Source organism: Phyllostomus discolor, chromosome 2 (genome assembly GCF_004126475.2).
Source record: "Phyllostomus discolor isolate MPI-MPIP mPhyDis1 chromosome 2, mPhyDis1.pri.v3, whole genome shotgun sequence".
NCBI classification, from domain to species: domain Eukaryota; kingdom Metazoa; phylum Chordata; class Mammalia; order Chiroptera; family Phyllostomidae; genus Phyllostomus; species Phyllostomus discolor.
In genome coordinates, this window is record NC_040904.2 from 61,710,852 (window position 1) to 61,724,321 (window position 13,470).

General features: G+C 33.4%; 1 protein-coding gene across 7 annotated transcripts in view; it reads right to left on the reverse strand.

Annotated features, from left to right (window-relative positions):
* USP25 (ubiquitin specific peptidase 25) overlaps positions 1-13,470 on the reverse strand; it is a 131,954-nt gene that overhangs the window by 31,539 nt on the left and 86,945 nt on the right. For all 7 annotated transcript variants that reach the window (XM_028504358.2, XM_036017918.1, XM_036017917.1 and 4 more), the window contains 6 exons: positions 12,449-12,610; positions 11,616-11,842; positions 8,735-8,805; positions 7,829-8,057; positions 6,233-6,433; positions 1,674-1,813 (listed from right to left, as the gene is read on the reverse strand). In XM_028504358.2, coding sequence (XP_028360159.2) covers positions 1,674-1,813; positions 6,233-6,433; positions 7,829-8,057; positions 8,735-8,805; positions 11,616-11,842; positions 12,449-12,610 — 1,030 coding nt within the window. The remainder of the gene's footprint in view (positions 1-1,673; positions 1,814-6,232; positions 6,434-7,828; positions 8,058-8,734; positions 8,806-11,615; positions 11,843-12,448; positions 12,611-13,470) is intronic.

The window sequence follows — 13,470 nt, forward strand, 5'->3', positions numbered from 1 at the left end:
ACAACAAACAAAGAGTCATGATTCTATGTTAACTTAGGTAATGCTTTTTTGGCTTTCTGATACCAGTGTAAAGAATTATATTTATTACCCAGAACATAAACCCTAACAAATTAATATCCTAATTAGCAAAGGCCCTGGAAAATTAATTTTTTTATTTCTTGCAAAAATATGCAAGACTTTGCATACTTCACCTTTTACCTACTTCTCCACCCTCTTTCCCTCCCTCAGTTTTCCTATCCTACCATCCCTTGAGAATCAGACATCTAGATATACTGAAAGAAGCATTTTCCAACAAGCACTTGATTGTTAGCAAGTGTTCATCTCAAGCTCATTTAGAGTCTATACAGCATTTGCAAAATTTGGATAGGTCAAAAAATTTTATTAATACACTTTTTTATAGCAAGATGATATATAATCCAAGTTACTCAAACAGAAAAATGAAGAAAAGTAATTCTGATTATTTCATTCATCAAAACATAACACAATACCCTATTAATTGGACATTTTGGTTACTTGAGGTCTTATATTAAAGACCTCAGTGCATTTAGCAGGTTATTGTTTGAATTAAGTTCACATATTAAGTAGAAAACTGTAAAAAATTGTACTTCCTGTTCTCTTTAGTTCTCCAGAAGGGGAATCTCCAAATACTAAAGTATCTGAAGCTATCATGAAACCTGCGTTAGAGCTGCTTGTGCTAATAAAATAAGTCTACAGCAACTAAAGGCTTTTTAATACCATATTCTTGAAATAACATCTCCCAGAATGTCATATTCATTGAAAACATAGTGCAGTACAGATGTGCTCAATTTACTGTTATAAAAACACACAACTGAGAACTACCAACAGATTTACAATGACAATTATGACAATGTTTGAATTTGATACTATTGAAATATGCATAAATCATATTGCAAGATATTTGTCCTAATACTACTCTAACTTGGGGTATCTAGTATTTTATTACTAAACACATTGCATGCAACATTATACCTTATTCCCAGCTACTCCAATGTAGTAAGACTAGAGATGGAGGGAGCCTGAGGGACAGGAGAAATACAGTTGGCCCTTGAACAACACGGCTTTGAACTGTCCAGGTCCACTTACACGTGGATTGTTTTTCAACAAATACTGTAAATGTAGTTTCTCTTCCTTATTATTTTCTCAATAGTGTTTTCTTTTCTCTAGTGTATTTTATTGTAAGAATATAGCATATAATCATATAACATGAAATATTTGTTAATTGACTGTGTATATTACCAGTTAGACTTGTGAAGAGTTGAAAGTTAGTTATATGTGGATTTTTAACTGCTTGGAGGGCTGGTGGCCCTAACCCCAAAGCTGTGCAAGGGTCAACTTGTAATGCTAATGTTCTGGTTCTCTTTTTAAGTTCCCAAATAACTAATTTAGTCTATGATTGTAATTTTCCATAATCCTGTAACAGGAAGATAGAAACTCATTTTTAAAAAGAATCATTTTTTAAATTACAGCTGAGAAAACAACAGCCTGGGAGTCGGGTGACACCCAGGCACTGTTCCTGCGGATGGAGGAGCTGGCCCTCGGCCCCTTTGCCCGACTCCCGGTCCATCTCCTCCACAGTCTCCACCATGGGTGGGGGGTGGGAGGGGCCTTTTGTGCACAAGGCTACGATCTGAGGCTAAAAGAAAAGTTCTTACCGACTGCAAAACTGTTTCAGGACTTTTATCTTCATGATCATTTGATGCCTTGGTAATTACTTGAATAGTTTCTTCTTTCAAGTGCTTTGAGAAATCACTTCTTGATGGCTGCTCTAGATATTCTGGTTCACCTGCTTGTCCTTCATGAGAAAAGAATCAATTGTATGGCTAATAAAATCAGAGTATCTATACTACGATGACTCTAGTATTTACTTCTCGTTCAAAGTTAGGCAATCAATTTTACTACTCTACAGAAAGTGATATATTCTTCAGCACACACCACTTCCCCCAGACTTTACAAAAAAAAAAAAAAAAAGAATCCAAAAGTAATAAAGAATTACTGAAGAAAGTACCCATTATAGTTTATAATACAGGATTCATAGTAAATTTTTATGCCTTAAGTATGAAAATCTCATTTTGGAAAACCACTAGCATTCTACCAAAAGAAAAAAACCCCATGGATTTGGTTTGTATGACAATCCTGGACTAGGTTTCCAAAGAGAGCACACTAGTTGTTCTTCTGGCCACAGCATCCTTTTCCACACCTACCTGACAAAAATCCCTGACCCTGAATGAAACCAACCTTTTCTCTTTTCTGAATCTGCCTCAGGTAGCTGAATGTTGTCAGATAAAAAACAATTACAACTTGATATCCCAAGGGGGGTTGGTTTAGAGGCTTAAAAACTAGTTAAACCTAAAATTTACCCAGGACAGAGCTATATCTATACCACACATTTTTAGCCTACTTCCCCCACAATGTATAATAATTTTGGCTATACATATAAAATGTTGGCATTCCCATATACTGAGGATCACCCTGAGGAAACTCATTACTGAAATCTCCATAGGCAATGAATTTAATTAAAAAAACATGGGAAGGGCATCTACTATATGTCATTATTGTGCTAGATTCTAAAGATTTAAATAGGAACATCACACAGTCCCAGTTTAAAGGAATGTGAGAATACTAAGAATGCTGCTCCTTGTACCAGGTCTTACTCTTAGAAATAAGCTGGACTTTCCTGGGACATTTGCTTACTTTTAATTTTTAGGTAGTTATTTGTAGGAAAGTCCCATGGCCAATTCTGCATGACACCGCTAGACAAATTTATGAAACCTTATGGTACACATTTCATACAATGTTATCCATTTTTACGGTCTTTTTTTGTTTCATTTTTCTAATTAAATTTGAGTATGCTATATATGTTGTAAGACTTCAAATTTTTTTTTAGTAAAATAGGAGTTAACACAAGTAAAATAATAATTCAGGCATAGCTCTTCTCTCCTTCAGATTAATTTCTTTATAAATATAGTTGATGGCCTTAACCTGTGGTACACCTTGACTCATCTGAGTATCTTATAAAAAATTATATATATTCTGGATCCTTCCTTCAGAGATTCTGATCCCAATACATCTTAGGGATCAGACTTATCCCCTAAGTCTGGGATAAGTATAAGTATTAGGTGGGTTATGCTATTTATACTCAGAAGAAACCCCCCAGGCAATTCTGATGCATATACCTATAACAAGGAACTATTGGTTGTATCTCCAAACACAAAGGTCCAGGTAAGCTGTCCTTCACATTGAGCTGGTTAGGGAGGTAGCATGAGATAAATCAAATAATACTTTCCCATCATTTACTACTTTGTTGCAATAAGCATATGAATGATACTAGAGAAGTGATGCTTATGGATTTCACATGTTAGCAGAAGAAGAACAAAATACTGACTTAATCAATACTATGTAAGTTATATTCTTATTGGAATATCACTCAGAAGAAATTGGATTTTAATAGCTCTTAGGTTACACTTTTACTGACAACATTTGTAGGGAGGGAAGAAAATCACTCTGATGGATTTTATCAGCATAATTTTCTTGTATAACTTCACTAGTCACTCAATCCTAGGGCACACCGAGAGACCTTAAATACAGGTTTTCTTTGATATTCTGAAAGTAATATATAAAATTAAACAAATTAGTAAAAAAACTGTGAGTAGAAATAGGGAAAAGATGACATGGTCATTAAAGTAAAGTTTGTCTACTAAAAATAGTAGATAAGTGGTTCCAAAAACATTGTAATAAGTTCTTTATTCAACTGTGATATCTTAAATTCCTCTGCAACACAGGATGAATTTCTTAATATGATATGTAAGATCATATTAAGATATGTAGACAGTCTACAGTTAAGATATGTAGATATGATATGTAGACAGTTAACAGAAACCAATCTTTTAAACAATAATCTCACATCCCAAATTGATGGTTAGCACATTCCTTTCCATTAATTCAAACAAATTGCATATTTCTAGCATTTCCACGGAGGACACAATGTTTCCTATTAAGACAGTATTGCCACTGCTTTCTAAAAACCCAGTCTGGAACAGTTATATGTGAACTGACCATTTCAGTCTCTTTATTTTTTAGTTATTCTAGTTCCTCTCTGAAATATTTCCATTTTTTCAAGTTTTTTTTAATACTAAAAGGAGAAAAATAAAAATATATGAAGATACCTACTACTAATTTTTTAAAATTACAAAACAGCATATGAAATGTATGGTAGAATGCACTAATCAGGATAACAGTTCTTCTATTCAGAGAAAACAGAAGGTGAAAAACGTAAACGCTGGGGCAAAGTTGGCGAGCCCTGTCTGATAGGAATTAATATTGGCCACTTGTGTGGGAATATGTATTAGCTTGACTTGGTAGAAATAAAATGTGTTAAGTCTGTAAATTTAGAGAGTCTTGTGAGAAATATGCCAGATGAAAAAGACTACAGAATTTAATATTTTTTGTTCCATAAAGTATAGGTGAACCAAGAACAGAGTTTCAGCTTAACCAATGAATGAAGAATTCACCTTTATCTGAGTCCTTAAGTACCACCACCACTTACACCAATTATGTAGCTCCATTATTCCACGACTAATGTGAATAGCCCAATGCAAAGGGGGTATGGAAAAGTTAAGGGAAGAACGATGCAGTAGCTATCCCTTGTGCAATTTCAGGAGAGTGACTTGGGAAGGGTAGGTAGAGAAGACAAGGAAGGAAGTCACGAAGGGAAGGAATTGCCTGAAATTGAAATAAAATACAATGTGGTTCTACACTGTGATTTGAGCACAGAAGCCTCTCGATAGCTGCTGAGCTATGTCATTTCCTACCAAAGAGGACAAAATCACTGTAATTACATTGAGTTGTTGCAAAACCTGGTCCACACAGTGGCACTTGATGCTTGGAAAGAAAGCACAGTCTTGCTCAAGATGGGAGAGCTCGCTGGATGAAAGAGCCGTTCAGATATTCTGTGCTGCATTTACGTACCAAACGTTAGTATCTTTGCTGCTATTATACCGTTATCTTGGTCTTTTAAAAGTTCTAAATCAGTGCCTTTTAATATCAAAGACTCAATTACTCAATTTATATAATAAGTTACAAGTCGGAATAGAGCCATGCGTACCTGTATCGGTCACAAGAGCGTACTGTGGTATTGTGAATCTCCCACTGAAAGAATAATGCCTTCTAAAGTTCAAAAGACAATGCTAAAACCCACCTAAATAATGCTGAATGGGAATCTGTCGGTAAAAGAAATTAAACAAATACCTAAAACAATTAATAAACAACTAAAAACTAAACATGCAGACCTTGCAAAAAAAAAATAAAGGTCATTCAAAAAGATCCATTCAGAGTTATAAAAAAAGAGACAAATGAGTGTGAAAAAAATGTGTTTATCTCTTCTCATTTCCAAACTACTAGAGAAATAGCACTTTTTCTACAGTAGGAAATATGTTGTCCTAAAACAATTCAGTGATGGTGAAATTAATCTTAAAAAAGTCAGAATACATTCTATTTTCAATTTTGCTAGAACATATTTTCTTTATTTTTGTATAGTGTTTACATTAAATATTTTATTGATTTCATCAGCTAATTTTAAAATGCTATTTTAAAGTGTATTTTTATACATTTATTGTTTTTTGTTTTATAGGTCTATACACACTTATACTTAAAAAATATTTAGCTTTGGCTAATTTTGTTTTAAGAATTATGAAACAAGTATATATATTTTATTTAAGTATACTCAAAATATATATGGAGTAGTGTTACTTTGCCCAAATATAAAATCACTAGAGTTCATTTTATTGACAGTTTTAATAAACTGGTTTGTGTTAATTTTGGTTCCAACAGCTTTTTCATGCTTCCTGCCAAGAAGGATCAAGCCCAATTACAGAGACAGGGTAGGTAGAGGGAAGAGTCTGCAAAATCACCTCTTTTAACATGAAAAAGCTATAAGAGCATATGAGGATTTTTTCCTGCAGAGGCAGTTGGCACCCCACCCTACCTTGTTGAAGGATCAACTAACTGTCTGGGTGCATGGTGGTGTCTCACAAATGGGTAAACTAAATTATGACCTGTGGGTATCTCTGAGTGATGGAGTTTCAGATCATTTTTACTAGCTCCTTATACTTTTAAGATAAAGTTTGTTTTTTACTCAACAAGCATCTTATTTTTAATAAAATATCGATAATAAATGTTACTGGAAATAAAACACAATTTAATAAAATGAACTAACCTGTTCTTACAGAAGGCTCCGAATCCCTCAGTTTCTGAGATGCTAAGAGTTTTTCCTGCAAAGCCTTCTGGGCAAGTTGTGCATCCCATTCCTCCAGTTCTTTTTCAAATCGCTGGTTGTCTTCCTCAACAAAATCTCTTAAATCTGGCGGTAATGTTTCTATTCCAACAAGGGCCTGCCCAGTTTCTTTATTAAACTCCTCTGCAAATTATATTTCAAAAACTAATATAAAATTAAGAATTAAATGGAAAATGCAAAGCTCAAAATAGAATACATTTCAAATGGGATTTCAAGTGCGAATTTTTACCATTTAGCAAATTAATTATTACCTAAAAATTAAAAGAAAACTCAAACAAATGCTCAGAAAAACTATGATGCAAATAGTTCATACTCCATTATAGGTAATGGTCTCAGATTTCATTTTTAATCTGAATGGTAAAAAAATATAACAAGATATAAAGCCGAAATTGTTACTCAAACACTGATGTAGTACTACTTTATCTGTTAAAATACCAGATTTCTAATTATTCATGAAGTAAAACCTATCACAAAATGAGAAGAAATAACTCATGAACTTATTAAGCTCAAATTAGAACTAAAAATTCTTTTTCATCTGAGGCAGTTAAGTATAGCAATATGCAATTTGAAAACTAATCAGCATAAGATTTTTTAAAGCACTGCATAAATATCATTTCAAAGAGTCAACTTCTATTCCATACACACAAAATAAATTTTGGCTTTCAGTCACAAGTGGATTGCCTAGCTAGTTTTGCTGAATGATCAAGTATAATAGGAAAGTTAATTTTATCAGTTTTGACAAAACTTTATTAAGTATTTTCCACATGGAAAACCTGTATTAGAATGTAAAAATTAAAAAAGATTAAGACATGTTATGACATGGTCCCTGGCTTTGAGCAGATAAAAGTGAAGTGGGAAAGAACAGCCAGCACACAATTCCAACACACAGCAGGGGCCTGATGGAGGCACATCACGAGGACACAAGGATGGTTGCTTTTGGGCAGGTAAAGAAAACTTGGCAGAGCAAATGACACTTAAGTTGAATCTTGACAGATGAGGAGTCAGGCAAAAGAAGCAAGAAATAAGAACATTACTGGCAAAAAATAAAAAAAAAACATAAGAACATATATGCATAAATGTATGAATGAAGTGATTTGGTGTGAGCAGAATGCAACGAGAATTTCAAATGTCAGTTTGAAATGGACAATGATCACAAATGAGGCTGGAGAGACCATCAAGGGCCAGAAAATGGAGGTCTTGTAAGTCAGGCGAGGAACCTGAACACGGGTCAATGTGTGATATAGTCGTTAAAGGATTTTAAGAAAGGAGAAACCCATGAGATTTACGTTTTATAATAGTTAATAAGTAGTTCACTTTGAATGCAAAATATATTCCAATTTTCAGCCCTGGTCATAATTACTTTTTCATTCCAGTTTACTCACAATAACCCAACAGTACTTTCTGATCATATCCATCACCCTCTGGGTGAATTATACCTTACTATGCCAGAGACCGGAGTCACACAAAAGGGCTACTTATTTAAAAATATATACCACCCTATATATTTCATATTCTTACCTTGTATTAAGAATTGTGCCTTATCATTTATGTACATTAAACAGTATGCGCTGGCATTTCTATAACCACCAAAAGAGTCCCTCACTAGCTCTTCCCATGATGATTTTGTCACAGCAATATCATTGTACTTCATCCACCTATTTTCACGATGATCAAAGATGTATGCCCAGTAGTGCCCGGCATTAGCTTGGCCTTCATGAACCAAAACAGCATGTAAGCGATATGGAACCTGAATATTAAAACAGAAGGGATTTAAATGGCAGTCTAGTACTCTATTGTAACACATTCCATGAAACCCACAAACCATGTTACTAGAGGACACCATAGGAGTATGTATTTCTTATCAAGAGAAAATGGGCTGAGATTAAAAGTTTGAAAAAAAATGAAATAATAAAAGAAGGAGAAGATAAGCTAAAGACATGGAAAGCAGACAGGTGTGTAAACAGGATGATTTTCAAAATATTGATCATGTATTTGTTGATCTATTTCAGTTATTACTTCTGAACAAAGAACTTATGAATATTTTTACATATAGCACATAATTTCTCTAAATCTTCACAATTATAAACTGATGGCTGAGTTTTAAAGTGGCTTATTATAGTATACCAGAACTTAAAATGTAATTGAGCCCTATACTATTTCCCATAATCTTAATATCTTTAATTTTATAATTATTGTGATTTTATTTTAAATATTAAGAAAATTCTGATAAATTTTATTATAAAGTAATAAAAAGAGTAAGCAATAAATGCAGTATAAGAATATAATACGATTGGGGAAATACTAATACGGCTTAAGTTCAGCAATTTTATCACAAGACATCTAAGAAAAATTTGGTTAAGATAAAGATAAATAAAAATATGTAAATAATTTTTTTAATGCTTACTAGTTCAAAGTTTAACTTACTTGGATCATAGATTTGTCAGAGTACATTAGCTCAATTGTTCGATGGATTCTGGATATGCTTTCCTGCAAATCTAAGGACAGAAGATGTCATTTACTGATTAAGATCAAGTATGTTTCTAGTGAGATTCATAAGGCAGAAATGAAAGGTTTTCCTACCATTATGTTAGGAGAATAAAAAAAAATTCCTAAAACAGTAAATCACTATTATTTGGAGTCTGTATAAAAATAAATATATATAGTTCTCCTTAATAAAAGATACAGCACAAGTTCATAGTTAAGAAAACAATATGGTTGTTTTAGAAAATGTGCAGAACCAGTAAAACTAAACCTCATTCATATACATAAAAAAGGTTTCAATGAAAATTAAAATTAAAACCCCTTACCTGTTTATGTAAAACAGAAAAACTTCAAACTTAAATAACTTTACCACTTATCCTATATAGACACATAATTGAATAAAAATCCACTATAATCACCAATGGAAATAAAGTCTGAGAATCCCATTACTCATTATTTATATGTCCAGTAGTAATCTATCCTACAAAATTATTCAGATACAGGGATGTTCACAGCTTACACTGCCCATATAATTAAAAAACTAGAGACAACCTTAATATCTATCAATAGGAAAATGGTTAATTATAATATAATGGCATAACTACACTTATAGTCTGAATCTGTTGGAAAGAATCAGGAACAAACAATAAAAGACTACAAAAAAGTATTAGTAACTTTAGAGTGGGAAAAGGCATTCCTAATCCTGACAGAAAATCAAGGAACCACAAAGGAAAAGATAAGACTCCCTCCCCAAGCTTAAGAAAATCTACATTTTTAAAAAAAAGCAAACCCAACATAAAGGAAGTCAAATGCCAGAGACAAGCAGGGGAAACAATATCTGCAGCACACACTTCAGGCACCAAGTTGATACCTGTAAACATCAGTTTCTATTAAGCAGCAAGAGAAAGACAAAGGCAAATGGTTCTATATAAAAATGGGAAGATGCCACTAAAATTTACAGAAAAACAAAGCTGCACTCATAGTTAAGGAAATGTAAGACACCAAAATACCATTTCTTCCCCCAACTAACAGGCTACCAGACTAAAAAGTGCCCAGGGCTAGGGAGGAGGTTGAGAGACAAGCTCTCTCACACCGTTAGAAATGTAAACTGGTTCAATATTTTGGGGGGACAATTTTAAAATAGTCAAATTTAAAATTATATACACTTTGGAACAGAAATGGCACTTTTAAGAATATATAATACTAATAAAAGTGCGTAAACATGAACGCAGAAGGCCAGCACTATTTGCAGTATCAACAGAAATATTAAATAAATTACAACATGCTCATGTGTCGGAATACTACACAATGGTTTAAAAAATAATGCTAACAACTAATATTAACAGGGATAAATAAAAGAGTAAAGAGTCCTGGAAAATCTTCTTACCTGATCTGTATTATTATAGGTCCACATCTTATCACATGAATGTCTCCCAAGCTCCTTAAACATTTAAAATGGCCAAGAGTGGACTCATCATATTCCTACTTCCTCCCTGGAGGTAGAGACCTGCTCACCCACCAGTCTGCCGTTTTCTAAAGTGCATTCTATCTATTTAGTTATTCACACCATTAGGAATGACTATGAAAATCATCCTTGATTTCTGCCACTCACCCCTCATCAATGGTCTACTACTATTAATAGTCTCTAAAGACTATTTCAAATCTCTTCATTTCTTTCCTGCCTTAATGCTGCTACCTTGGTGTCAAAAGCTTCCTAGCTTGCACCTTCTGAATGTAATCTTGTAAAACAAACACAATCCAAGTCCAGTAGAAAATTATGCCAAACCTGCTAGCACAGTGTTCAGGGAAACCTATGTGCTTAATTATTATGCTACTAAATTTAAATATAAAAAATCCCTTATATATGAAAAATATTAAGAGAAATCTTTACAGTTACTAATGCTGTTAGTCATCACTGTATCCTATTTGTTCACTATTAAATTAGGACTGCTCTGTATTTATATATTGTCTATAAACCACCAAGTGGGGCACACAAATGTAATAATTGATATTGTTTAATATAGTTCCAACAGTAGCTATTTTTAAATTTAAATCTTTAATTTTAAAAATCCTAGTATTAGGATAAAACTGGGGGCAGTAATAGGGCATTATATTTTTGATATATAAGAAAAAAATTACAATAAAACCTACCATAAAATATTAACATCACTTCATTAAAAAAAAAAATCTGAATAATAGTGAAGTAGGAAGGAAATCACTTCAGAATAAAGGAGAGTTCCTTCCAAGAAAGGACAGATGGCAACTTAACACCAGCACACACATGCGCAGCCCCCTCCCCCATAGGGCACTGTCCTTTTTCTTACTTTGCTACATGCCAGTTGAAACTCATCACAGGCTGGCACTGTGCTCATAGTTGGAAATCTCATTAGAGCAGACTAAAAATTAAAATTCACTTTTCTGATTTTTAGGCCTAAAGAACATTTTTATCACTTAAACGCACTGTGTAAACATCAGGGTAAACATAATTTATATGTACAAGATACAATGTTGTATGATGTTTCACCAATGGAGTAGCTGTGAATATCAGTTTGATATAAATTTAGAGCACTAAACGAGAAAATCAGACCATCTGTTATGGCATTAATCAGCTAAGTAATCCAGGGAGAACCTTTTGGTCTCTCTGAACCTGATATTAAGATTGTAAAAATGGGGAGCCAGACTAGTTTATCTTTTAGAAAACCCTTTCTAGAAGAAAATACTTTATAATATTTACATATATAATCCAGAGCAATTTCCATTTTCCAAATGTATCTTTATACATATCCATGAGGCAATAGTGACTATGTTATGAAAACCTTTTTACCTCTAGTGTCATTTTCTATTTCTGTCCTCCAGCGATGTAAACAGCTTTCTAGCACAGAAAGTTCTTCTTCTGTAATGTGCCTTGGTGCTGGATGCATGGGCAAGTCTGGAGGTATCCGAGACTGAGTGAACGGTTTGTGAATTACCAATCTCGATGACATGGCACCTATTGATGCCGGTGATGTGCTTGGCAATTCTGAAGAAGGAGCTCCCTGTTGTTCTGTTGTGCTGCATTTTTAAAGCAGAAAATATTAAATTTTCCAAACTGAAGCTCTGGACAAAGACTGTGCCTAATACACTGCATTAAACTGGCTTATAATTTCAAAAAGAAAAGATCTTCAAAATAGAGATGTGGATTAATTTAATATCCTAATGATATCCTTAATATACAAAGACTACTTTATTATATGTAAGAAACTGTGGCTTTATAGTAAAAATCACTTGATCTTATTTACTTAAAAAATGACAACAAATCTTATGTGTACCAAAATTACCAAGACCTTCCCTTGCTAACACCAGCCTACATTACAGAAGAAAATTCTAATTTAACAGTATTATTATGGATAAAAGGTTGAAACAGATAACATACTAAAACAACCTAAAGTATAACTATGAACAGAAAAAATACAAAAAATTCAATCCATAACCAGAAAATCTATTGAAATGATGAAATAAGAAAGCACACAGAAGGCACAATGTTCTACGTGTATCTAATCATTTTAGGGTTCATTAAAATCAATCACAACATGCATATAAAACCTTCTTCAAAAGGCATCAATGACATCAAGTAATACAGATTGCACAGCTGTATTTTGTTCCAAAAAGACTTTTTACCTTGGTAATGCCTGTGATGGAATGGGACCACTAGATGGGGAACTAGCATCAATATCTTCAACAGGAGAAGTGCAAACAGGTTTACTTGAGGCAAATTCCAACGCATACTGTAGGACATCTACCAATGGAAATCGTTTGGGACCTGAACCATAGCTTAAATATCTGTTAACCATAAAATGTATGAATGCTTTAATTTATATTTAAAGCAAATTTGTTTTTTAAATGTTTTTTATAAAACAATGAATCTTTCTTAACAATAAAATTAATGACCAGATGAAGACAGGAAGACTAAAAACACATTTAAGAAATAAATTAAATGGTCTCCAAAGAAAAGGACTCAAAGCTGATTAAGACTGAATGTGTATATACACTTTACCGAATTTTAAATGGCTGCTCTAACTTGTAACCCAATAGGAAAATGAAAACTGACAGTTTCATCCCCTGAGACTATTTTTATTTTTAGATCTGTCATCTGGTTTCATGGTGACTAATATTATCTTCCTCCTTTTTTTACCTCTGATTATATTTCAATATAATTACACATACCTTTCAAGAAAAATACTTATTGAAATATACATTATTTTTCTACAAAAATGTTTTAGGGTATTAATTTTCAAATTAACAGTAAAACAAGGGAACAAAGATTAGATCAGAGGTTGCAAACTGGCATCTCTCAGGCCACATTTCAGCCTGTGGATTTGTAATCTACAATACAGAACATCAGCCTAGATTTTGGCTTCTTCTGGAGAAGCCAAACAATCTGACACGCTGGATGATCTTGAGATGATATTTGTAAGACACCACCCGCTAGTGTGGATGGCAGCCGCTCCCTCTCCATCAGCTGCTCTCTAGGCGCTCCTCACCCACCACTTATATTTGACTTGGTTCCATTCTTTATAAAAACTCGATGAGGCCCGCTAGGCCTTTGACTTTGTATCTTCTGTGTCAAGAAGGAAAACTCAGTCACCCCTTGTGATAATGAAAATTTCAAGTGTCAAATTAGTCTCATGAAAGAATAAACC